At 38.5% G+C, this 26,166-nt stretch overlaps 2 protein-coding genes across 2 annotated transcripts; both read right to left on the reverse strand.

The window, feature by feature from the left end:
- Nucleotides 1-985: 985 nt before the first annotated feature.
- LOC146899029 (PWWP domain-containing protein 5-like) lies at nt 986-1,375 on the reverse strand. The gene has a single exon (XM_085736679.1). It carries the CDS (start codon nt 1,373-1,375, stop codon nt 986-988), a length of 390 nt encoding a protein of 129 aa, XP_085592805.1.
- Nucleotides 1,376-4,071: 2,696 nt separating this feature from the next.
- LOC146899030 (uncharacterized) lies at nt 4,072-25,353 on the reverse strand. Its single transcript, XM_085736680.1, has 3 exons — nt 25,205-25,353; nt 4,637-5,019; nt 4,072-4,535 (listed from the first exon to the last, which is right to left on the reverse strand). Exons 1-3 carry the CDS (start codon nt 25,351-25,353, stop codon nt 4,072-4,074), a joined length of 996 nt encoding a protein of 331 aa, XP_085592806.1.
- Between the last annotated feature and the right edge of the window lie 813 nt (nt 25,354-26,166).

Genomic DNA, 26,166 nt, shown 5'->3' on the forward strand with positions numbered 1-26,166 from the left:
GACTATGTAGTTTGGAGTTGAGATATTGTTGTATTTGAGATATGGAGGATATATTTTTATTATATTGAGATTGGGAGTTGTTTATGGATTATATGTATATGTTCCGCTGCTATGTGATGTGACATGATCTTTATGCATGTATGTTTTAATTTGGAAGACGTAGCATCTATTCCTAGGATATATTCATATGTTCGCGTGTTTTACCGCTTATTAGGAGTAGGGTGTTACAGTTTGAATCATAGAAAAACCCCAAGTATCTTTCCCATTTCTGATTTGATTGTGTTTGGATATAACACTTGAACAATATTTTTCTTTTTCATATGATTGGTTTGATAAAAACAAATGTATAATGCTCCAAAATGATAATTGAAAACAGTAGATTAAAAAAAAAATCAAATAAAATCGTAAATTTTTTAACAAAATTTTATGGCTTAATAGTAACGTAAATTTAGTAGAGTAAAAAAAAAAAAAAAATTGGCTTAATAGTAACGTGAATTTTATGCCTTAATATAAAAAAATGTCATTTTATGTCATTTTACATTTATCAACTATTGAACCGCTGATTTTCCCAAACACTTCAATTAACTTATCAGCTATAAGTAATCAGCAATCAGATATACGCTATAAGTTATCCGCTATCCGCTATTTTTATCAAACAGAGCCCAAGTGTTAAGATATTAGTGTTTAAGACATGTTTGATTTTAAAATTCGGACAAGTTTTCTCGGGAATATTAGTAAGTTACCGATCAACTATATAATAGCATGCTAGCCAAATTAATAACTAATCAAAGTAATAATGTTTTTTTTAATAAAAGTAATAATGTTTTTTAATAAATCAAAGTAATAATGTTGATATCTAAATAAATATACCAAATAAACTAACCACAGAAGATTATAGTAAACCACAAAAGATTTCCGAAAAAACATTGTAATTTCGACAAATTATTGTAATTCTAAATATGTACAAAACATTAAAGCCAATGCATCAAACTGCAGAAACACCATGCACAGAAGTTGATTGTTTCTTGTTTTTCTTGCCTCGCTTTCGAGTTCCTTTTTTTGGTTTATGAGGCAAAACCTTGAGATGAAAGCTCTGTAGTGCAGATCCAAAACGATACTTTCCGATATGAGTAAAAGCAGTTTCTGCATCACAACGTCTCTCGAAAACAACTCTGGCGCCATTAGTCTTCGCTAGCAATTCAGTCTTTGATTCAATTAAGGGACCAAAGCAGCATAAAAGCTTGTTGAGAATAGTCGTTGAAGGAACAGAATCTTTGTTTGTATATTTAAGAGTTAGAGTAGTAGGAGAACACTCCAAAACATTATGCCCTAAACCCAAATTTAAACTAATTTCAGAAGATGGTGAAAACTCCATCTCTAATGTTAACATATAAGCAATTCCAGCAGCTTCTATCCTGAGAGACGTGCTTTATATCACCACATGTATTCCTTTTATACAATTTTTAATTTTTAATAATGAGCCTTCAATGCTTTTTTTATTAATTACGGATGTATTACCACATGTATTCCTTTTATACAATTTTAATAATGATCCTTCAGTTTTTAATATTAATGCCCCTATTATATCTCAGATACAAATGTCATTCTCATATGATATATATCTTTCGGAAGTAGTAATTCATTTTATATAAGTTCAAGGTCAGAAACAAGTCAAGGGTTAGAACACTAATTGAGAGGGTACAAATTCGTCTTTAAACCACTTAAATTCTATCACAGACTGATTTTGTGATGACCGATAATTCGTAATGTTTTTTCTCCTCGTTAAATATTAGTGAGCAAGATAGAGTTCACTACCAAAAAACTGGCTGTTAGCCACGGTACGGTGAACGTGGCTAACATTTCATTTTGCCATGGGTTAAATTTTCATTTTCCACGGTCAAAATTGAGGCTAATGGAAACCGAAAAATCCATTACTAATTCTATACATCCTCTAAATATATGCAGTAGAAAACAATATTTTGGTTTATATTTCTATCATTCATTAGTGACGGGATAAAGTTCCCTCTCCATTTACGAGGGAGTATTCCGTCACAAATTTGAGAGCGAATACATTTCCGTCACTAACCAAAAATCATTGTATTTGTGAGGTTTTCTATTTTCTGTCATTAATTAGTGAAAAAATCCAAAGCTTATATCATTCATGACATTTTAAAGTATGATTTCCTGCCCAATTCCATTGCTGATATTAATATTGCAAATGCATTCACCATATTAAACAAAATAAAAATCAAGGATGTGTTTGTTTCAAATTATATTTGTTGATTCCTTGGAATAAAATGATAAAAATATTTGTTGATTCCTTGGAATAAAATGATAAAAATATATATGCATATGTTTGTTACAAGTTTATTAAATTTTATTCTGGGTATAAAATGTTCCTGAAAATAGAAAAAGTTTTTCAAAGAAAAGGTTGAGAATAAAGTTCCCATGGAGATGGGAATAAATTTATATGTAATTACCTATTATAATCCCTATCTTTATGGTTACTAGGAATATTATAAAGTTAACCAAACATATTTTTTCTAAATACCTTGGAATAAAATTTCTATCTTTATATTCCAAGGAATGTTATTCCTAGAAATAAATTTGGTAAATTTAAAACAAACACACCCGTACAATTACACACTAAAAAACCATTTTAAAATTATGTTCATAAGTATTACATACATCCCGAAAATACATAAAAAATTATAACTAATATTTCTAGTACTTTTGTCAAAAAAAAAAAAAAAACTAATATTTCTAGTACTAGCATATTGTTCTTGAAAACAAGCTTACAACCAAACTCTCAAAAAACCATATACTACCATCGTCCCTAATTATAGAGCCTATTTGGAAAAATAACGAGAATTAAAAAAATTGAAAGTGGTAATATATTTGTTTGTCATTATTATTATTTTTACAATTTTATCATTTAAGATAAAGGGTTAGTGTATGTTTTCAACATAGTATTTAATGTTGATTGAAAAAAATATATATAAAATAAATAGGGGTATAATGGTAAAAAATTAATTAATGTACCTGAAAATATCAAAGGGGTCTAATAAAAAAAGACAAAAATTGTTAAAAGAGTCATGTATTTAGGAACTGAGGTAGCACTATATTTGATGAGGATGCATTTCATAAAGCGTTGCTCCCCGATTTGATTATGATCGCATTTAAAACAAAATTACTACAAACTTAATAAAAATTAATTAGAACTTTTAGTCATAAAAATAAATCAATTAGTACTCAAAAAAAAATCAATTAGAACTTTATTTGCAATTCTATTTTTACTACGATCTTTCTCTTTTTAATTTTTTTTCCGAATTGAAACTTCATATCTATATTATTTTTCTTTGTAAAATAAATTTGAATTTTTTGCAAAAGAAAATTTTATTATGAATATAAAATAACTCGGTATATAATATCTTACAATTTTTTTGTCAATTTTTTTTTACAATATTTACACCATATACCAACTATTTGTGCGAAATTCGGATGGTATCTCTTATTTATACACCAACTATTTGTGCTAAATTCGGATGGTATCTCTTATTTATATATCATATAAATATTCAAAATAAAAATTATTTAATTTTGAAAAAAAAAACATATTAGTAAAATAAATCAATAATCTATCAGTTTTTTTTTTACCAAAGCAAATTAACTATTATCATTAAAATTTATCAAAAAAAAAAAACTATTATCATTAATCAACCAATGTTCAATACAAGAAGGATAAGAATCAAAAATACAGTGATTAGCTCAAGAACAGGCCGCCCTACCTAAAGTATGAGCAACCATGTTCGTTTGTCTCCTAACAAACTTCACCTCGAAGTTGGAATGTAAAGATAACTGATAAATAATACTATAAACAATAGCATAGAATTCCGAATCACCATGGCCCGACGACGTTAGAGCTTGCACAAGAGTAGCTGAGTCGGACTCGAAGACAACCCGGTCCCATCTGTTCACGTCAGCAAAGTGAATGGCATCGAGTAAGGATACTGCCTCCCCCTCCAAAACTGTCATATTTGCCCGCTGCCATTTTGTCTGAGCCCGAACAAATTACCCGCGAGAGTCCCTAACACAACACGCAAAAGATGTAATATGGTTAAGGTCATGGAACGCGGCATCCACATTGCACTTCAACCACGTCTCTCGCGGTTTCTCCCAAACTGAGCTGCTACCTTGCACTCTATCCTGCTCGTGTTGCACAACCGGTGGTGAGGGCTGTTTATGAACCTCTTGCCATTGCTGCCATGCATCTAGAGCTGTCCTTCCAATGCTTGTTGAAGTATGATAAGCGTCATTCCAAATAACATCATTACGAGCAGCCCAAATTTGCCAAAGAAGTAAAGTTACACGACCAGCAATGTCTCGGCTTTCTGAACAACATATGTCAAAAATAAAATCCGCCAAACTGCTCTCAGCTCCAACTCGCGTTTGCAGCACAGTCGAAATCCCGACCGAATACCAACTCTCCCGCGCCACCGTACAACCAACAAAAGCATTCCAATCATCCTCAACGGCTGTATCACACCAAGGACAGATCACCTCACATTGTACATGTCGTGATTGTAATCGAAGACGCGTTGGAACACACCCCTACAAATCCGCCATAACAAATTACGTGCTTTATGAGGGGAGTTCACCTTCCAGATTCGATACCACTCTCCTTCAACATGGAAACGATCAGTGTGTAACAACTCCATCATAGTCAATTTATAGCCAGTCTTTACAGTATACCTCCCGTTACGTTCCATCATCCACGTTATTCTATCATTTTGAACTTCTGCAAACAATGATGTGTCGAGAATAGCTTGCACCACGTCATTTGAAAACAAAGATTCAGCCTTATCAATGTCCCAAACTCGTTCCTCGTCGGCTATCAAATCAGACACACGCAAACTATGCACACCTTGGCTTTGTGGGGATTGAACCCAGCTACCATGAACATCTCGAACCCATGGATCATTCATCACGCTGACCTGTTGCCCATTTCCAATTGTCCACCTACAACCGTATAAAAGTAACTAACGCGAATTCCAAATACTCCGCCTGTTTTATCTTGGTTTTCGGGTGTCAAACATTGATTACGTTTGAACCTTTTAAACCGGTGATATCTTATTTTTTCTTGGGAAGGGAAAAAGTAAGCAAAACCCTTGAGAATCGAGGTCCGGGAGTTGTTTTCGCTACGGGAAGGTGTTAGGCACCCATAACGACTATAGTAACCTATAGGAACCGTCTTTAATTTCTACGCGCGCGCTTTATTTTTAAATGCTATTTGAAAATGTTATTTACACCTAAATTTTGCTAAGTGAAGAATTGGAGGGAGAAGAAAGTGTTTGAATTTTTATTTTATTTGAATTGAAGGAATTTTGTTCCTTGCCTACGTACCCGATTAAGGGATCAAATCCACCGTAGTTCTCTCTCAAAAATGTTTTTGTTTTTGTTGGTTGATTTTAAGTTTGAAAATTGGATTTTGAAGAATAGAAAGAGGCCTCAAGGGCATGAGATTAGGAAATAGTGAGGTTGAATTAGTGAATTGCAAAAGAAGTCAAAGTTTGATTATTTTCATTGAAATTTGATTAAGAAAATGGAAAAGAAAATACAATGGGATATTGGATCCCAAGGTTTATTTGGAAAAGATTTGAGTGAAGTTGTTCACATTTGTTTGGAAAATTGGTTTTTTCTAAGTAGAAGTCCTAGGCATTCATCTAAACATACAATCCTAAACATACATCTAAACATGCATATTCTAGCTATATAGTGATGTGTGTGCGTGTGTCGGTGCTTGTGTCGGTGTACATCATTAGAGTCCATTGTCCTTTACACCATACCCTAGATACATTCTATGGCCTCTTTGCCAAGAAATTAAAATGACATGAAAGTAAAATATTACAAAACCTCTAAGTATTTACATTTTGAACTTGGCATGGAATTGAAACCTAAAATGCAAGAAACTAAATGAAGAAGAAGATGAAGTGGGAATGCTTATGATGAATATGAAACATGAAATGGAAAGGAGTTAGTATCACATGACAATATCGAAGAAAATAAAGCAAGAGGAACACTAGAATGTAAAGAATGGAAAACAAAGGGAAAATGAGTGCAAATATGTCTAAAATTTATTCATAGAATGCAAGAACCATATGACCTATAATTCTCACATTCCAATGCATTTTTAAAGGTTTAGAAACAAGTCTTGGAATGAGAATTAAGGCAACATGATTTACTTGACATTTTAGAACAAACTTCAAGCATATTTGCATTATTTATTTACACAAGTAACTTGTAAACTAAGTAACTAGTCAAGATTCACACTCATGCATTAAAATCAAGCACAAACAGTAGTTAAAACTCCCTCAAATCAAGTGGCATAGGTCACAAATGTTCATCAAGCAATAGGATTGAAATCAAGCAAAGTTTCGTTCATTTCTAGCACAAAATATGACAAAAAATAGCAAGAAAAAATGACACCTCACTTTTAACCAATTTTAACATGTGAAAATTATCACAAAATGCTACAAAAATACCAAGAAGCCTATGTGAATTTTTAGGAATTTTTTTTTAAGGCTTTTTTGGACTAAAAATCACAAGAAAATTACTAATTCTAACAAAAAATGGAAAAAATGCTTCAAATACTTTTCTCAATTTTTTTAGCACAAGAAACAGCCACAAACATGTTAAAAGAAATATTAAGAACACATAAAAAAAATTTTAGGATTTTTTAAAAGATTTTTAAGCTAAAAAGTGCAAGAAAATAGTCAATTCTAATAAAAAAAAATAGTAAACAAGTAGGAAAAAAAATGCTACACATATCTTTTATCAAGATTCACCACATAACAATATCATAAAAAGGTCAAGAAAAATGATCAAGAACATGTAAAAAATTTTAGGACTCTTATCATGAAAATCTAACACAACAGGGGGTACGAATAGCAGGAACAGCAAGAAATACGCAGGGAAGGGGGGCGCAAAGAGCAACAGATGCACAAATACGACAGTTGGGCCTAAGAGGCTGGGTTAAGGCTGGGTACGGGTTGGACATGGATCGAACCGGTTCAAGGCCCTATAAAAGCCTGTGAACCGGTTTTGCCTCATTCCCAAACCGTCTTTCTCTCTCTAAGCCTGGGACTAGAGAGAGATGCTCTGCGCATCACTCTTCTTCTCCGACCAGCTTCCGGTCGTCTTCTCCGGTGGAAAGGGAGCTCCGGCGGCCGTTTCCGTCGCCGGAGAGTCAAAACTCTTCCGTTTCAAAAACTTTTTACATCTATGACTCCCTTTTTCCATGGAGAAGACGAATCCGTCTTCAGTTTTTTGAACGCAAGGCTCTAATAACCTAGATCTAAAACAAGAGATTCGAAGATTTTTTGAACAAAACGATGACGCAAGAGAACACAAGGAGTATGGACGATTACCTGTTGAACTCGCCGTTGTGTGTTCGGCCCTCGTTTCTTGCTCCGTTTGCTATGCTTCACGTCTTCTTTCTTCCTCCCTTGCTCTGTGATCTTGCGGTGATGGATTTGTGGTGTAACTGATTCGATCTTGTTGAATCTGCTTCTTGTTGAGCTTGATCCTTTTCTCCTTCGTGTTCTCTGATCAATTTTCCTTTGACACCTCTTCTTCTCTTCTCAACCTCCTCTTTCTGTGATCACACAGAAATTCTGTGTTGGAATTGCAGAATGAGGCAATTCGATGATGAAGATTCGATTGAATCTCTGAGAATTGCGAAGGAATTTGCTCAAATCTTCTTCGGTTTCAATTATGGCATGGCTGTGATTGATTTGTGTTGTTCGCAAATCTTGTTGAGTTTTTGCTTCGAATCTTTTTGTGTTGTGATGAAATTGATCACGATTTGATGTGGTTTTTTTGTGGATTGAAAACGGTGATGATGATGAATGTGAATTTTGATGGTGAATTTCTGAGAATCAATGTGGATTTGTTGAATCTGTGAAGGATTTGACAGTTAGGGTTTTGGATTGGGGATGAAGTTTCTTGAGTTTTTCTGGAAATTCCTGCGTTTTGATCTATTTTTCTGTGGAGAGAGAATGAAAATTCTGTTTGTGATGAGTTGGACTGTGTTCAATGGATCTTGTGATGACTGGGCCTTTTTATAGGCTGACACATGTATGGACCTGGACCAGTAGGATAGTGACACGTGGACTTGTGAGTGTAACAAACTTTGACCAGCTCTAACTGCTTTGACCTGTGGGCCCTTTCTGCAAAGAAGACAAAATACAAGGACTGGACTGCAATTAACAATACTGGACTAAAACACAATTTTTAGAAAATTTAAGACTAAAAATGAAAATTAAAATAAAATGAATTAAAATTGGTAACCGGAAAATAACGTAAAGTGAAACGATTAAAATTTGACAAAATGGACTAAAATGAACCAATGGCCTAAATGAGGTACTTTAAAGTACCTCTCTGCCGAAATTTTGTGTGAAATGACCAAAATGCCCCTGGGGGCTAAAACGACTAAAAATGACTCAGATGCAATTGGAACAAAATGGATTTTTAACAGAAATTGAATCAGAGACTCATACAAGCAAAATTAAAAGACTCAGAGACAATTTTTGGGATTTAAACAGTGACTTGACACTTGAAATGACCAAAATGCCCCTAGGGGCAAAACTGACTCAAAATGACTTCAAATGCAAATTTTGGAATGGATTTTGACATAGAATGAAACAAAGACTTATTCAACCTATTTGAAAGGACTCAAACAAAATTTTGAAAGACTGAGAGAAATTTGACATAGGAAATGACTAAAATACCCTTGCATGTACATTTTGCAAATATCATTGAAATAAAATGCAGAGAAAGGTGCAATTGATCAGAGCCAGTTCAAGTGGCTTATAATGCAAGAAAAGAAAAATTGACTAGTATTTTTAGGTCCAAAATTAGGGTATAACAGCTGCCCCTATTTAAGTTTCTTTGTCCGGAGAGTCAAGAGACGAAGTCTTAGAGTTGACGGGACGAAGATACTTAAATATTAACATTTGCACTGTTTTTGGACATAAAAATACGCTTTCAGAGTTTCAAAAACATGAATGTTATGTAATGTTTGATTATGAATGCAAGACAAACAACTGGAGTCTATGGAACCTATCATGTCACTGGGGATTCAGGTGAACATTGACAGGGTAGACAAACCAGGGAGTAGAAAATAAGGTGCAAGTTGTTCTTTGGGTCGAACTAGTCACTTGACCAAGAAAGACAAAACAAGAGATAGGTGCAAGCTGTTCTTGGGATTGAACTTGGCGCTTGACCGGAAACATAGACACATAGGCAGATACGAGCTGTTCTTTGGATCGAACTTGACACTTGGTTGAAGATACAAACAGATAGGCAGACACAAACTGTTCTTTTGGATTGAACTGGCTGTTTGGCCGGATACATAGACAAAAGGATTGATACAAGCTGTTTCTTTGGATCGAACTTGCTTGTTGGATTATCACCACATCATGTGGGAAAGTGCAGACTGTTCCCTTAGAACGAACTTGTCGTTTGACCGATAACAAAGCATAAGCTGGGTACAAACTGTTCTTCAGATTGAACTTGTCGTCTGACTGATAACGAAGCATGAGCTGGGTACAAACTGTTCTTCAAATCGAACTTGCCGTTTGACCGGTAACAAAGCATAAGCTGGGTACAAACTGTTCTTTTAGATCGAACTTGCCGTTTGTCCGGAGGTATAGGTATATAAGCAGGTACAAGTGGTTCTTTTTTGGATCGAACCTGGCACTTGACCAGTAACAAGATACAAATTGAAAGTCTGGTTTAACAAGATACCAATTGAGGGTAAATTGTCATTGACCTGATTTGAAAGTAGACATGACCATTTTTGTTGGCCCAAGAGTAAATTGACATTGATTTGAATTGAGAATTGACAACGACATTGACATTGATATTGACATTGACATTGGCTTGGCAATTGAAATTGACATTGACATTGACATTGACATTGACATTGACATTTGACATTGGATATTTGACATTGACATTTGACATTGACATTGACATTGGATTTGAAATTGGAAATTGACATTGGAATTGGATTGAAATTGGAATTTTGACATTGGGATTGGATTGGAAATTGACATTGAAATTGACATTGGAATTGGAAATTGGCATTGGAATTGGAATTAGAGATTAGCATTGGAATTGGAATTGGAGATTGACATTGACATTGTCACTGGATGTCAACATTGGAATTGGAGATTGACATTGACATTGTCATTGGATGTCAACATTGACATTGTTATTGGAGTTGAGATTGCTTCGAATTTGACAATTGACACTGAGTTGAATTTGACAGTTTGACATTGAAATTGAGGTTAGGATTGACATTGGAGATTGGAAATTGCCTCGAATTTGACAGTCGACATGATTGGAATTGAAGTTGGAGAGTGGAAAATTGCATTGAATTTGGCAGTTGAAAGTTGGATATGCAACATGTATGTATGGTATAGCAAGATTATTGGATGTATGAGCACATAAAATGCATGATTATGCATGTATGAATGCTTGAAATGCATGATTGGTTGGCAGTTTGACAGAGAAGTTTCACAAAGGCAGACAAAACATTGGAAGATTGGGCACGTAGTGGCTCGTGCTGCGACATATTCACAGGGGAAAAACCCCTTTGGAGAGACCGTCGTTTGGGGAGACGTATCAATACCATGGCTGAGGGCAATAAAACTTGTAGAGGAGGGACCCTTGGAAAGTCCTTGGATACAGGTCGCCGTTGCTAGGCGTGTCAGTGCTGGGTAAACATTGGATGTTCGCATCTGTGGTCAATGCTTTTCAATATTCTTTTCTTTCATTTTTCATTTTCAAACCCCACTTTTGCCTGAACCGCCCTTTCGGGTTTTCGATTCACCGGGGAGTAGAGATTCTTTTCATCGCCCCATTTTTGCCTGAATTGCCTTCATAGGTTGTCAATCAGCGGGGTGCTCATTTTTGCCTAAGCCGCCCTTTCGGGTTTTCAACTTAGCGAGCTTTTCATTTTCATTTTTCAATTTTTCATTTTCATTCTGTTTTTTTTTCATTCTTGCCATTTGACCACAGACCATCCTGGGGAGTAACCTGCTTGTAACGTGTATTGAAATAGACATTGATATTCATTCATTCATGCATGTTTCATTGAAATGTACCCTGTTGCTCAGGTTTGCTTTCAAAATAGACAGAAAAAGATTTTTCAATTTTCAAAAATGTTTGTTTCAGACATTGACATTATCAAATAGAAAGAAACTGTTTTGTATATAACATTGAAAGTGGAAAGAAAAATAGAGTTTCAAACAATAGAAAGGCTCAAATTGATGTAAAAGAGTAAAAATCAGCCAAAGGCGTGACTTCACGGATTTACAAAGCTTGGAAGATGGTAATTTTATTGGTTGGTGGTACACTGAACACGATGACCGCTACATTTCATAGAAATTTTGAATTCACAAGTACAGAAGCCTCTGATGAAGACGATCATTGACAGTTGCAGATGCCCCAAGGGGTGATGGTGGTTTGCCAGATATAGTTACTTGTCTTTTATTGTCAACCTCATTTTTGCATGAACCGCCCTTTTGGGTTTTCGGCTCATCGAGGCGCTCATTCTTGCCTGAGTTGCGTACAATCTCAGCGAGCTTTTTCATATTCATTTTTTTTTTGTCCCTAACTTTTGCCTGGATCGCCCTTTCGGGTTTTCGATCCGCCGGGAAGCGCATTTTTGCCTAGGCCGCCCTTTCGGGTTTTCGACCTACCACGCTGTTCTTTTCTTTTTAGACAAAGTATTTCTTGACTATATCGGCATTGACAGGATTTGGGAGTTCAACACCATCCATATGTGTAAGAATCAAAGCACCACCAGAGAAAGCCTTCTTGACAACATAAGGACCTTCATAGTTAGGTGTCCACTTGCCCCTTGGGTCGGGTTGCTGACTTATCCTTCTTTTCAATACAAGTTCGCCTTCCTTGAACTCTCGAGGTCGGACTTTCTTGTCAAAAGCATTCTTCATTCGTACTTGATACAACTGTCCATGAGTCATAGCATTCATACGTTTCTCTTCAATTAGATTCAATTGATCATACCGACTTTGACACCATTCAGCCTCAGTTAACTTTGCTTCCATGATCACTCGAAGGGATGGAATCTCCACTTCCAGAGGGAGAACTGCTTCCATACCATATACCAGAGAGAAAGGGGTTGCCCCGGTTGAACTGCGCACTGTAGTACGGTAACCATGCAAGGCAAAAGGTAACATTTCATGCCAGTCTTTGTAAGTAGTGACCATCTTCTGAACAATCTTCTTGATGTTCTTGTTAGCGGCCTCAACTGCACCATTCATCTGAGGTCTATAAGGAGAAGAGTTGTGATGTTCAATCTTGGATTCTTCACATAAATCTTGCATCATGCTATTGTTCAGATTGGAACCATTGTCAGTGATGATCTTGTTGGGAACACCATATCGACAGATGATGTTATTCTTGATAAACTTGACAACCACTTGCTTGGTCACATTTGCATAGGAAGCAGCCTCAACCCACTTGGTGAAATAGTCAATCGCCACTAGAATGAAACGATGTCCATTGGAAGCCTTTGGTTCGATTCTTCCGATCATGTCAATGCCCCACATAGAGAAAGGCCACGGGGAAGAGATAACATTGAGAGCATGTGGAGGCACATGAATCTTGTCAGCATAAACTTGACATTTGTGGCATCTTTTGGCATGTCTGTTGCAGTCACGTTCCATGGTTATCCAGTAATAGCCGGCTCTTAACAGCTTTCTTGACATGGCGTGACCCGAAGCATGGGTCCCAAAAGTACCGTCATGTACATCATGCATTAACTTCTCAGCTTCTTGTTTATCAACACACCTCAACAAGACCATATCGTAGTTTCTCTTGTATAGGATTTCTCCGTCCAGAAGGAATTTGCTAGCCCATCTTCTCAAAGTCTTTTTATCCCTGTTGGAAGCACCAGATGGATATTCGCGATTCTGCAAGAATTGTTTGATGTTGTAATACCAAGGCTTTTTATCATTCACATCTCTATCAGCTTGATCTGGCATGTTTTCAATAGTAAACACATGAGCGGGTCTATCAAGACGCTGCACTTTGATTACAGGCACATCATTCCAGTGATTGACACGAAACATAGAAGACAAAGTAGCGAGAGCATCAGCCATCTGGTTTTCATCCCGAGGGATGTGGTGCAGCTCAACTTTTGTAAAATATGTCAACAGACGTCTTGCATAGTCACGGTAAGGGATCAGCTTCTCATGATGAGTCTCCCATTCACCCTTTATCTGATTAATAACAAGTGCAGAATCTCCATAGATGTCAAGGTGCTTAATTCTCAGATCAAGGGCTTCTTCAATGCCCAAGATGCATGCTTCATATTCAGCTATGTTATTCGTGCATTCAAAGGTTATTCGAGCGGTGAAAGGAATGTGGTGCCCCTGCGGAGTCACAATGATGGCTCCAATTCCTTTACCGTAAGCATTAACAGCACCATCAAACACCAATCCCCACTTGCTATTGGGATCTGGCCCTTCATTGATCAGTGGCTCTTCACAGTCTTTTGCTTTCAGATACATAATCTCTTCATCAGGGAAATCAAACTTAATTGGCTGGTAATCATCAAGAGGCTGACAAGCAAGATGCTCAGCAAGGACACTTCCTTTGATTGCTTTCTGAGCTTTGTATACAATGTCATATTCAGACAACAACATCTGCCAACGTGCGATCTTTCCAGTAACAGCAGGCTTTTCAAAGATGTACTTGATTGGATCCATTCGGGATATCAACCAAGTCGTATGATTCACCATATAATGACGCAGGCGTTTGGCAGCCCAGGCTAAGGCACAACAGGTCTTTTCAAGCATTGTATACCGAGTCTCACAGTCGGTGAACTTCTTGCTCAGATAGTAGATAGCATGCTCTTTCTTACCAGTCTCATCTTGTTGACCGAGAACACAACCCACTGAATCATCTAACACTGACAAGTACATAATCAAAGGCCTTCCTTCCACTGGTGGGACAAGGATAGGTGGCTCTAACAGGTATTCTTTAATGCTATCAAAAGCTTCCTGACATTCATCATTCCATACAACAGGCTGATTCTTTCTGAGCAATTTGAAAATGGGACCACAAGTAGTAGTCATATGAGATATGAATCTTGAAATATAATTCAGACGTCCGAGGAAACCTCTGACTTGTTTTTCAGTTTGAGGGGCCGGCATCTCTCTGATGGCTCGGACTTTGTCAGGATCAACTTCAATGCCTCTCTGGCTGACAATGAAGCCTAGCAACTTTCCGGATCGTACACCGAATGTGCACTTGTTAGGATTCAACCGCAGCTTGTACTTTCTCAGTCTTTCAAACATCTTTTTCAAATACACAACATGCTGCTCTTCATCACTTGACTTCACGATCATGTCATCAACATATACTTCAATCTCTTTGTGAATCATATCATGAAACAGAGTGGTCATACCTCTTTGGTAGGTAGCACCCGCATTTATCAAGCCAAACGGCATCACTTTATAACAGAAGGTTCCCCACGGAGTGATGAAGGACGTCTTTTCTCTATCTTCAGGAGACATTCATATCTGATTATAGCCAGAGAAACCATCCATAAAAGAGAACACTTTAGATTGAGCAGTACTGTCAACAAGCACATCAATATGAGGCAATGGGAAGTTATCTTTTGGACTGGCCTTATTCAGATCTCTGTAATCAACACACATTCGAACTTTCCCATCTTTCTTTGGCACTGGTACGATGTTGGCAATCCACTCAGGATATTCAGCTGTCATGAGGAAACCCGCATCAATTTGCTTCTGTACCTCAGCCTTGATCTTAAGAGCCATGTCTGGACGAGACCTTCTCAATTTCTGCTTGACAGGAGGACATTCAGGTCTTGTCGGTATCCGATGTTCCACAATCTGGGGATCTAGACCCGGCATATCTTCATAGGACCATGCAAAGACATCTGGATAATCATGGAGAAGCTGAATAATCTTCCTTTTCACTTCTGGCTCAAGTGCAGCACCAATCTTGATCTCTCGCTTGTTTTCTTCAGTACCCAAGTTGATGAGTTCAATCTCTTCCCGGTGAGACTGAATGGCTCTTCTTTCTTGCTCAAGCAGTCGAGTGATCTCATATGGTATCTCTTCATCATCGTCATCCTCAGCTTCATATACAGGGAATTCAAAATTTGGAGGAACCATAGGGTCATTGTGTTCAACGGGTTTACTATGGTTCAATCTGCATAATATGATTGGGATGATTTTAGAAAAAGTTTTTCATGCAGATTTTTGAAATTAATAAGAAAATAACAAATGTTTTGGTTTTTTCTGGCATTACCATTATTTCCAAGAAAAAAGGCACTAAAAAAGTAAAAACAAAGAGTCATGAGAAAAACGACAACTTTTATTGACAACGGCAATGCCGAAACAAACACGCCCTTACAAAGATATCACTTTCGCCTTGGGCAGAGCGAAAGGATTGTTATTTTGAAAACAAGAAACATGAGCAACAAAACACATTACATGGAAGCATGCATGACTAAAGGAACATCAATGGCTTCCCAATTTCTCACAGTGCCTCCTGGTATAACAAATGCAGGCACGTGGCTTTCTTCAGCAGCGTCTTCAGCAATGGCATTGATGAACCCAGCACTGTAGAAGGTTCCCTTTGAAACAGCAGATGTCGGGGAGAATCCAAGGCCCTCTTTACGCTTGTTTTCCAAGATCTGAATCACCTTGCCCCAGCCAGCAGCTTGCCCTGCTTGAACAGCCTTCTGGGCATCCTTCAGTGAGGCCATACTAGCACCAGCCCTCCGGGGCTCTGCACCCTCAACAGTCAAGCCTTGGAATGACGTCCCTTCTGCGGACCCTGCTTCAACACAAGAGAACGATGATATTTGGCTAACCAGAAATGCCTCCTCACCATATACGGTGACAACCTTACCGTTTCTCATGAACTTGAGCTTCTGATGCAAAGTGGATGTGACTGCTCCGGCGTCGTGGATCCATGGTCTTCCAAGGAGACAGCTGTAAGAGGCATTGATATCCATGACTTGGAAAGTTATTTGAAATGTCTCGGGACCGACGGTGATTGGCAAGTCCACTTCCCCGAGAACATCCTTGCGGGATCCATCAAAAGCTTTAACCAGATAGCTGCTACCCCTCAGAGAAATTCCGTGATGGCTCAATTGCCTTAGGGTGGATTCAGGCATTACATTCAGAGACGATCCAGTGTCTACCAATACGTTGGATATCAGGTCAGATCCACAATGTACTGAGATATGTAGAGCCAAGTTGTGGCGTTTCCCTGCTTCGGGGAGCTCATCGTCACCAAACCCCAAGTTGTTGCAGGCAGTAATATTGCTCACTATCCCATCAAATTGATCTACAGAGACTTCGTGGTCAACATAAGCTTGCTCCAGTATCTTCATTAACACCTTCCTGTGAGCTTCTGAGCTCATGAGCAGAGACAAGATGGATATCTTTGATGGGGTTTGTAGCAGCTGGTCAACAATCTTATAGTCACTTTTCTTGATAAGCCTCAGGATTTCGTCCAGATTGGACTCTTCAATGGATTGTCCTGCTGGGCCAGTGTTCTTGTCAACAGGAGCGGCAACTGGTGGAGTTATCGTGGCAATAGGTGTCACCACTTTCTTCTGAAACAAGGGTGGACGGACTTTCCCACTTCTCAGAGCTGTAACTTCACTGGCAACATTATCAACTGTAGCTGGGGATACCAGAGGCACCTCCACCCCATTCTCAATCATGGTTGCATTGTATTTGTAGGGAATTGCTTTGGTAGAGGTATAAGATACCGGACCAGGTAGCCTGATCACCAAAGGCTCAACATTCTTTGCACTTTCAACAGGAGAATCATGGAACACTGGCACAATCACACATACATCACTGACGATCAGGTGTTTGTCATCCATCAGACCCTGGATATCATCTTGCACAACACAGCAGCCCATGGGATTCTGCAGACATTCTGAACAAGAATCATGATCATGTTTGAACAGAGAAGCCTGGCAAAGCTTGACATGTAATGGCACCAAGGGAGTAACGACATTGCGGACATCCAACATGGGATCCTCTTGAGGGACAGGAACCCTTTCAAAGGCCTCAATCAGGTTGACAGCAGCATGGTTTGGAAGCGGATTGTCAAGGACATGAGGAACACTGTTCTCAAAAGTCAAACGTCCTTTTTCTATCAAATCTTTCACAATATATTTCAGAGCAAAACAACCTTCAACATCATGGCCTTGAGCACCCTGATGAAATTCGCATGTTAGGTCTTGACGGAACCTGGGAGGCAATGGATTAGGCGGAGGCTTGCCTGGTCTGGTGACGCAGTGTCCCTTAGCCAATAGAGTTGGGAGCAGCTCACCATACCGCATTGGTATTGGTGGAAAAGAAGGCTTGGGTCGGGGACCCTGTTGTTGCTATCGTTGCTGTTGAGCAGGAGGCTGTTGTTATGCTTGCTGAGGGATAGCATTGACGGGCATTGGTGGTTGACCCGGTGGCAGAGGATATTGCTGGTAGAACGGTGGGAAGAAAGTATGTTGAGAGTACTGCATGTATTGATAGGGTAAAGGTAGTTGCATGGCTGCTGCAGACGGGTTACCAGACACCATTCCTACGTCAGATTCTTTCCTCTTGTGATGGCCATTACCGTACTTCTTTGGTGCACTAGTTGATGATTCACCTTTCTCGAGGACAATAATACCATCTCGGACAGCCTCTTCTAGGCGAGTTCCCATTGTAACCATATCAGAGAAGTTGTTAGGGGCAGAGACTATCATTCTCTCCTTATATTCCTTCTTCAGAGTCTTCAGGAATGTTTGTGTTAACTCTTCCTCATCAAGTCGAGGAGAAACACGGGCAGCTGCCCCTCTCCACCTTAGAGCATATTCTCGGAAGGTTTCATCTGATTTCTGAGATAGGGCTTTAAGAGAGTCCCTGTTTGGCCTTAGACGGGTATTGAATTCATATTGACCTTCGAAAGCAGCAGCGAGTTCCTCAAAAGTATGAATGTTGTCTTTGCTCAGACTAGTGTACCAATCTGCTGCATCATCTGTCAAGCTACTCTGGAAGCAGTGGATCATCAGTGCATCATTGTCGGCATAGTTAGCCATCTTTCGGACATACCGGATAACATGGTTATGTGGGCACGAAGTCCCATTATATTTATCAAATTCTGGCTCTTTGAATTTCTTAGGAACCTCAAATCGGGATACCAAGCACAGATCACGAGCTTTAGCAGGAGCACCATTGTTTCCTCGGCTAGCCTTGACCTCACGGAGTTCTCCAGCCAACTCCCTTAACTGTCTCTTCATAGCTTCCATTGCGGGATCTTGTCCACGCGGAGTGTCAATATCAATCACTTGTTGCACAGTGTGTACAATAGGGTCGGTAACAACAGTAGTTACTTGAGGCATAGCAGTAGACACAGGAATCTGTCCTTGACCAGCAAAACCAGAGACACTAGCAGCAGTATTAGGAGAATAGTAAGCTGAGAGACCATAAGGACGCCCATTGGGCATAACAAAACGAGCATCAGTAGCCACAGTAGATAGTGGGATAGACGGAATTGCTTCAGTAGAAACTGGGACAGATGTGGCTGGTTGTTCTTGTGCAGCCAGCAAAGTAGACATAGTGTCATGAGCCTTAGCCAAGTCTTCTTTCATAGCAGCCAATTCGGCACGGAGCCGAGCATTTTCTTCTTCAAAGTTAGCCATGATCCTTCTCTTATGAAATCTTGTCTGATGAATTCTATCTGGTTGGTAGACTTTGCGAACACGAGCCACCTTTCAAACTGCGGCGGACAAAACCAGGAGGCAATGAGCACGAGAGAAGTTTTTTGTGACCAATGAATGCATATGATGCATGAAATGTGTTGATGTATATGCAAAAAAGACTCTTTTTAGGTTATCGAAGGGTTTTAGACAAATTACGAACTTGTAAACATTACCAAACAACAATTAACGTAAACGGGAAACAAACAACAACATGTAGTTTTACAAGACAAACCCAATCATGAACAAATGGAAATAACAACAGGAAATGGAAATCCTCAAGCATAGGAAGTGGAAGCATCGTCCTCAGAGTCGGACTCATAGCTGCAGTATCGTGCGTAGAAGTCACGGGCACCCCTAGCTCTCTTGGAGTCCCTCATAAGCAGCCTATCTTTCTCCTCAATCTCTCTCTTAGCCTTAGCTAACTCTTTCTTCAGTGTCAAGACCTCATGAGTCTGCTGCTCACCTTTTCCATCCAAAGTCATGATCAAGTTCTCAGCCTCATAGTATCTAGCTCTCCACTGATGCTTCTCCCGACTCTCCATAGCTAGATGCTCCTGATACATCCCCTGGGTAGGTGGGAGTAGAGGCAAAGGCATGGTAGGAACAGATGCAGACACATATCTCATAGAGGGGTAAGGCGTTCCAGCCTCCTCAGCTCGGTTTATCACCCACTGTGTATAGGCCTCATGAGCGATACCGGACCTCACACCCATATGCTTTACCTCTTTCTTCCGAAGTTTGGTCCAAGCTTGCATGAAATCTTCTCTAATGCCTGTGGGAGCATTGGAGTAGTGAAAGAAGTAAGGAGCTGTAGCAAGATTGATGGGCTTATCTTTCATCGGAAAACCAAATTGTCGCAAAGCAAGCTCCGGGTTGTAGTTGATTCCACCCCGGGTACCAAGAAGAGGTACATTAAGAAACTTTCCACCACCAAAGATGATTTCCTTGACCCTAGAAGCGGGAGTGAGCCAAACCACTTCATTAGGAGTGAGAGCCATAATCCTCTGTGAAATAGACCAATTCCTCGGATTGTCGTGGAAAGACTTCGGAAGGTGCGAAATAAACCACCTATAGAGGAGAGGCACACAACAAAGAATGTATCCACGACCTTTGCTGGAACGATCGTGAATAGCATGGTATGTGTCAGCTAGCAAAGTAGGAACCGGATTCTTGGAGTGGAAGATCATAATAGCATTCATGTCCACGAAGCCATCAAGATTCGGGAAGAGAATAAGCCCATAGATGAGAAGTGCAAGAATAGCCTCGAGAGTGTCCTGACAAGTGGTATTGAGGTTGGCTTTCCCAAGAAGATACTCTGAAGTGAACCCTCGGATGTGTGCCTTAGTGACAAGATTCTTGGAGACATCAGTGGTCTTGAGATAGAGATCTTTAGCAATAACCAATGGAGGAGGAGGATCTTCAGGTCCCGAGAAAGGTATCCCCTTAGCAATAGATAGACCTGTCAAGGAAGAATAAGCCTCTAGAGTAGGCACCAACTGAAAGTCTGGAAAAGTGAAGCACCGATACCCCGGATCATAGAATTGCACTAGAGTGTGCACAAGCTTCTCATCCACATTAGTATGGAGAATAGGAAGTAAAGCCCCGTAACGGCGTCGGAAACCAGTCGGATCCTCAATCTTGAGTGCCAAATCCCTCAAACTAGCCAAATCCACTTCCTTGAACTTGTAGGATTTAGTCATCTTCATCCCTACAATGTTTACAATTTCAACTTGTCTAAGCCCTTCGATAACAATGCATGACAAAAAGTTTATGCATGTATACATGTATGCATGAATGCATGATTATGTTCAAGTTCGGAGAAAACATGGTGGGTTTGAAGTTCAAAGTCGAGGAGTCATGGGTGGACACGGTGTCCGGTGAAACTAGGGTTTTAGGACAATAGTAACCGGGTTCTAAAAAGGTTCCCAAGTTGCAACCTCTCCGACGTATCTCATGGTGTCACGAGTCAACACTCGCTCCATGATTATACGTGGAAGGTCTAACTTGAGTGTAGTATCGCGTGACGACTAAAACTCGAGACGACACCCGGTTTAGCCTCCGCACTACATCCTAGAAAATGGCCATGGATGGGTTTGGTTATCTACGGTTCATAGCGTCATAGAACAATTAGAAGCAAAGTGCCTAAACGCGACAACTCGCGCCGACAACATCACCCCCAAAATGCCTCAGCTATGTGGGATTGATCGCATAATCCAAAACACGAGGCAACCCCCGGAATGAATTGTCGATTATATCCCCCCTAAATCCTAAGTTCACTCAGCCCGGGTGCAGGACTTTTGATATTCTCACCCCACACGTTTGCAAGAAATTAAACATTTATTCACATAGGAAAGTAAGTAAAGAAACAAGTAAAAAGAGCGCAAGCGTGGAAATAAAGACTAGGCGTAACTCTCGAATCTCCCCAGTGAAGTCGCCAACTGTTTTATCTTGGTTTTCGGGTGTCAAACATTGATTACGTTTGAACCTTTTAAACCGGTGATATCTTATTTTTTCTTGGGAAGGGAAAAAGTAAGCAAAACCCTTGAGAATCGAGGTCCGGGAGTTGTTTTCGCTACGGGAAGGTGTTAGGCACCCATAACGACTATAGTAACCTATAGGAACTGTCTTTAATTTCTACGCGCGCGCTTTATTTTTAAATGCTATTTGAAAATGTTATTTACACCTAAATTTTGCTAAGTGAAGAATTGGAGGGAGAAGAAAGTGTTTGAATTTTTATTTTATTTGAATTGAAGGAATTTTGTTCCTTGCCTACGTACCCGATTAAGGGATCAAATCCACCGTAGTTCTCTCTCAAAAATGTTTTTGTTTTTGTTGGTTGATTTTAAGTTTGAAAATTGGATTTTGAAGAATAGAAAGAGGCCTCAAGGGCATGAGATTAGGAAATAGTGAGGTTGAATTAGTGAATTGCAAAAGAAGTCAAAGTTTGATTATTTTCATTGAAATTTGATTAAGAAAATGGAAAAGAAAATACAATGGGATATTGGATCCCAAGGTTTATTTGGAAAAGATTTGAGTGAAGTTGTTCACATTTGTTTGGAAAATTGGTTTTTTCTAAGTAGAAGTCCTAGGCATTCATCTAAACATACAATCCTAAACATACATCTAAAATATGACAAATTGGTTTTTTCATAGTGATGTGTGTGCGTGTGTCGGTGCTTGTGTCGGTGTACATCATTAGAGTCCATTGTCCTTTACACCATACCCTAGATACATTCTATGGCCTCTTTGCCAAGAAATTAAAATGACATGAAAGTAAAATATTACAAAACCTCTAAGTATTTACATTTTGAACTTGGCATGGAATTGAAACCTAAAATGCAAGAAACTAAATGAAGAAGAAGATGAAGTGGGAATGCTTATGATGAATATGAAACATGAAATGGAAAGGAGTTAGTATCACATGACAATATCGAAGAAAATAAAGCAAGAGGAACACTAGAATGTAAAGAATGGAAAACAAAGGGAAAATGAGTGCAAATATGTCTAAAATTTATTCATAGAATGCAAGAACCATATGACCTATAATTCTCACATTCCAATGCATTTTTAAAGGTTTAGAAACAAGTCTTGGAATGAGAATTAAGGCAACATGATTTACTTGACATTTTAGAACAAACTTCAAGCATATTTGCATTATTTATTTACACAAGTAACTTGTAAACTAAGTAACTAGTCAAGATTCACACTCATGCATTAAAATCAAGCACAAACAGTAGTTAAAACTCCCTCAAATCAAGTGGCATAGGTCACAAATGTTCATCAAGCAATAGGATTGAAATCAAGCAAAGTTTCGTTCATTTCTAGCACAAAATATGACAAAAAATAGCAAGAAAAAATGACACCTCACTTTTAACCAATTTTAACATGTGAAAATTATCACAAAATGCTACAAAAATACCAAGAAGCCTATGTGAATTTTTAGGAATTTTTTTTTTAAGGCTTTTTTGGACTAAAAATCACAAGAAAATTACTAATTCTAACAAAAAATGGAAAAAATGCTTCAAATACTTTTCTCAATTTTTTTAGCACAAGAAACAGCCACAAACATGTTAAAAGAAATATTAAGAACACATAAAAAAATTTTTAGGATTTTTTAAAAGATTTTTAAGCTAAAAAGTGCAAGAAAATAGTCAATTCTAATAAAAAAAATAGTAAACAAGTAGGAAAAAAAATGCTACACATATCTTTTATCAAGATTCACCACATAACAATATCATAAAAAGGTCAAGAAAAATGATCAAGAACATGTAAAAAATTTTAGGACTCTTATCATGAAAATCTAACACAACAGGGGGTACGAATAGCAGGAACAGCAAGAAATACGCAGGGAAGGGGGGCGCAAAGAGCAACAGATGCACAAATACGACAGTTGGGCCTAAGAGGCTGGGTTAAGGCTGGGTACGGGTTGGACATGGATCGAACCGGTTCAAGGCCCTATAAAAGCCTGTGAACCGGTTTTGCCTCATTCCCAAACCGTCTTTCTCTCTCTAAGCCTGGGACTAGAGAGAGATGCTCTGCGCATCACTCTTCTTCTCCGACCAGCTTCCGGTCGTCTTCTCCGGTGGAAAGGGAGCTCCGGCGGCCGTTTCCGTCGCCGGAGAGTCAAAACTCTTCCGTTTCAAAAACTTTTTACATCTATGACTCCCTTTTTCCATGGAGAAGACGAATCCGTCTTCAGTTTTTTGAACGCAAGGCTCTAACAACCTAGATCTAAAACAAGAGATTCGAAGATTTTTTGAACAAAACGATGACGCAAGAGAACACAAGGAGTATGGACGATTACCTGTTGAACTCGCCGTTGTGTGTTCGGCCCTCGTTTCTTGCTCCGTTTGCTATGCTTCACGTCTTCTTTCTTCCTCCCTTGCTCTGTGATCTTGCGGTGATGGATTTGTGGTGTAACTGATTCGATCTTGTTGAATCTGCTTCTTGTTGAGCTTGATCCTTTTCTCCTTCGTGTTCTCTGATCAATTTTCCTTTGACACCTCTTCTTCTCTTCTCAACCTCCTCTTTCTGTGATCACACAGAAATTCTGTGTTGGAATTGCAGAATGAGGCAATTCGATGATGAAGATTCGATTGAATCTCTGAGAATTGCGAAGGAATTTGCTCAAATCTTCTTCGGTTTCAATTATGGCATGGCTGTGATTGATTTGTGTTGTTCGCAAATCTTGTTGAGTTTTTGCTTCGAATCTTTTTGTGTTGTGATGAAATTGATCACGATTTGATGTGGTTTTTTTGTGGATTGAAAACGGTGATGATGATGAATGTGAATTTTGATGGTGAATTTCTGAGAATCAATGTGGATTTGTTGAATCTGTGAAGGATTTGACAGTTAGGGTTTTGGATTGGGGATGAAGTTTCTTGAGTTTTTCTGGAAATTCCTGCGTTTTGATCTATTTTTCTGTGGAGAGAGAATGAAAATTCTGTTTGTGATGAGTTGGACTGTGTTCAATGGATCTTGTGATGACTGGGCCTTTTTATAGGCTGACACATGTATGGACCTGGACCAGTAGGATAGTGACATGTGGACTTGTGAGTGTAACAAACTTTGACCAGCTCTAACTGCTTTGACCTGTGGGCCCTTTCTGCAAAGAAGACAAAATACAAGGACTGGACTGCAATTAACAATACTGGACTAAAACACAATTTTTAGAAAATTTAAGACTAAAAATGAAAATTAAAATAAAATGAATTAAAATTGGTAACCGGAAAATAACGTAAAGTGAAACGATTAAAATTTGACAAAACGGACTAAAATGAACCAATGGCCTAAATGAGGTACTTTAAAGTACCTCTCTGCCGAAATTTCGTGTGAAATGACCAAAATGCCCCTGGGGGCTAAAACGACTAAAAATGACTCAGATGCAATTGGAACAAAATGGATTTTTAACAGAAATTGAATCAGAGACTCATACAAGCAAAATTAAAAGACTCAGAGACAATTTTTGGGATTTAAACAGTGACTTGACACTTGAAATGACCAAAATGCCCCTAGGGGCAAAACTGACTCAAAATGACTTCAAATGCAAATTTTGGAATGGATTTTGACATAGAATGAAACAAAGACTTATTCAACCTATTTGAAAGGACTCAAACAAAATTTTGAAAGACTGAGAGAAATTTGACATAGGAAATGACTAAAATACCCTTGCATGTACATTTTGCAAATATCATTGAAATTAACTGCAGAGAAAGGTGCAATTGATCAGAGCCAGTTCAAGTGGCTTATAATGCAAGAAAAGAAAAATTGACTAGTATTTTTAGGTCCAAAATTAGGGTATAACACCGCCAAGCAAAGCTCGGGTTATAACCAAGTTTAGCACCCAAAAATGAAGAACTGGGAAAGTACCTTGATTTAAAAACTCTAACAACCTGAGATTCAGGTTTAGACAGAAAGCTCCATCCTTGCTTAGCTACCATAGCGAGATTAAAAGCTTTGAAATTTTGAAACCCCATTACACCAAACTCTTTGGGGCATGCCACACGTTCCCAAGCCATCCATTTAATCCCTCGATTGTTACTCCTTCCTCCCCACCAAAACGCATTGATCATTTTCTCAATATCATCTATAATCTATCAGTTAAAAATATATTTTGTGTATTGTATTAAAAAGTAGGGTTAATATGGCTTTACCCCCTTAATATAGGCCATTTCCGATTTTTTTTTATTTACCCCCTTTATAGGTCATAAAAAAACGAAAATTTTTTGTAAAAAAAAAAAAAAAAAAATTGGTTTTTTTAATCAGCCATAGTAAAGGAGAGAACCGGCAATAGTAATTGACTCTAACGAAAAGGCACTTTTCAATCTTTCACAACGTTCAAACGTGATAAAAAAAAATGGTTAAAATCTATTAGAAGAGATACTTAGGCTTTGTTTGGGAGTTGGGTTTTGGAGGGGAGGGGAGGGAAAGGATAGGCTTGTGGAGTGGTAAACCCTTGTTTGTGAGTTTTAAAAAAACAAGGTAAAGGTTTTGGGGGGTTTTGAAGGGCTTCATTTGTCCAATTTTAGAGTTCCCCCAAATTAGGGGGTTTTGGAGGGTTAAAGATACAAATTTACCATTTTACCCTTACAATAATTCAAAATTCCAATTTTAGCCCTAACCTAATTTCATCTAATTCTAACGATTCATTTCACTGTAACTGTGCGCGCTCTCTCTTCTTCTCCCGACGGCGACGTGAATGGTGATCTCAACCTGAACGGCGGAGAAGGAAGCTGAACAACGGAGTTTCCTTCATCTCTCTCGATCCTCTTTCTTTTGGTATCAATCTCAAACTCTCTTCCATTCTTTTCCAATTTCTTTTCCTTTTGCTA

This window comes from Medicago sativa, chromosome 8 (assembly GCF_051527215.1).
Source record: "Medicago sativa cultivar Bolivia chromosome 8, Bolivia_mono, whole genome shotgun sequence".
Classification (NCBI taxonomy): Eukaryota; Viridiplantae; Streptophyta; class Magnoliopsida; order Fabales; family Fabaceae; genus Medicago; species Medicago sativa.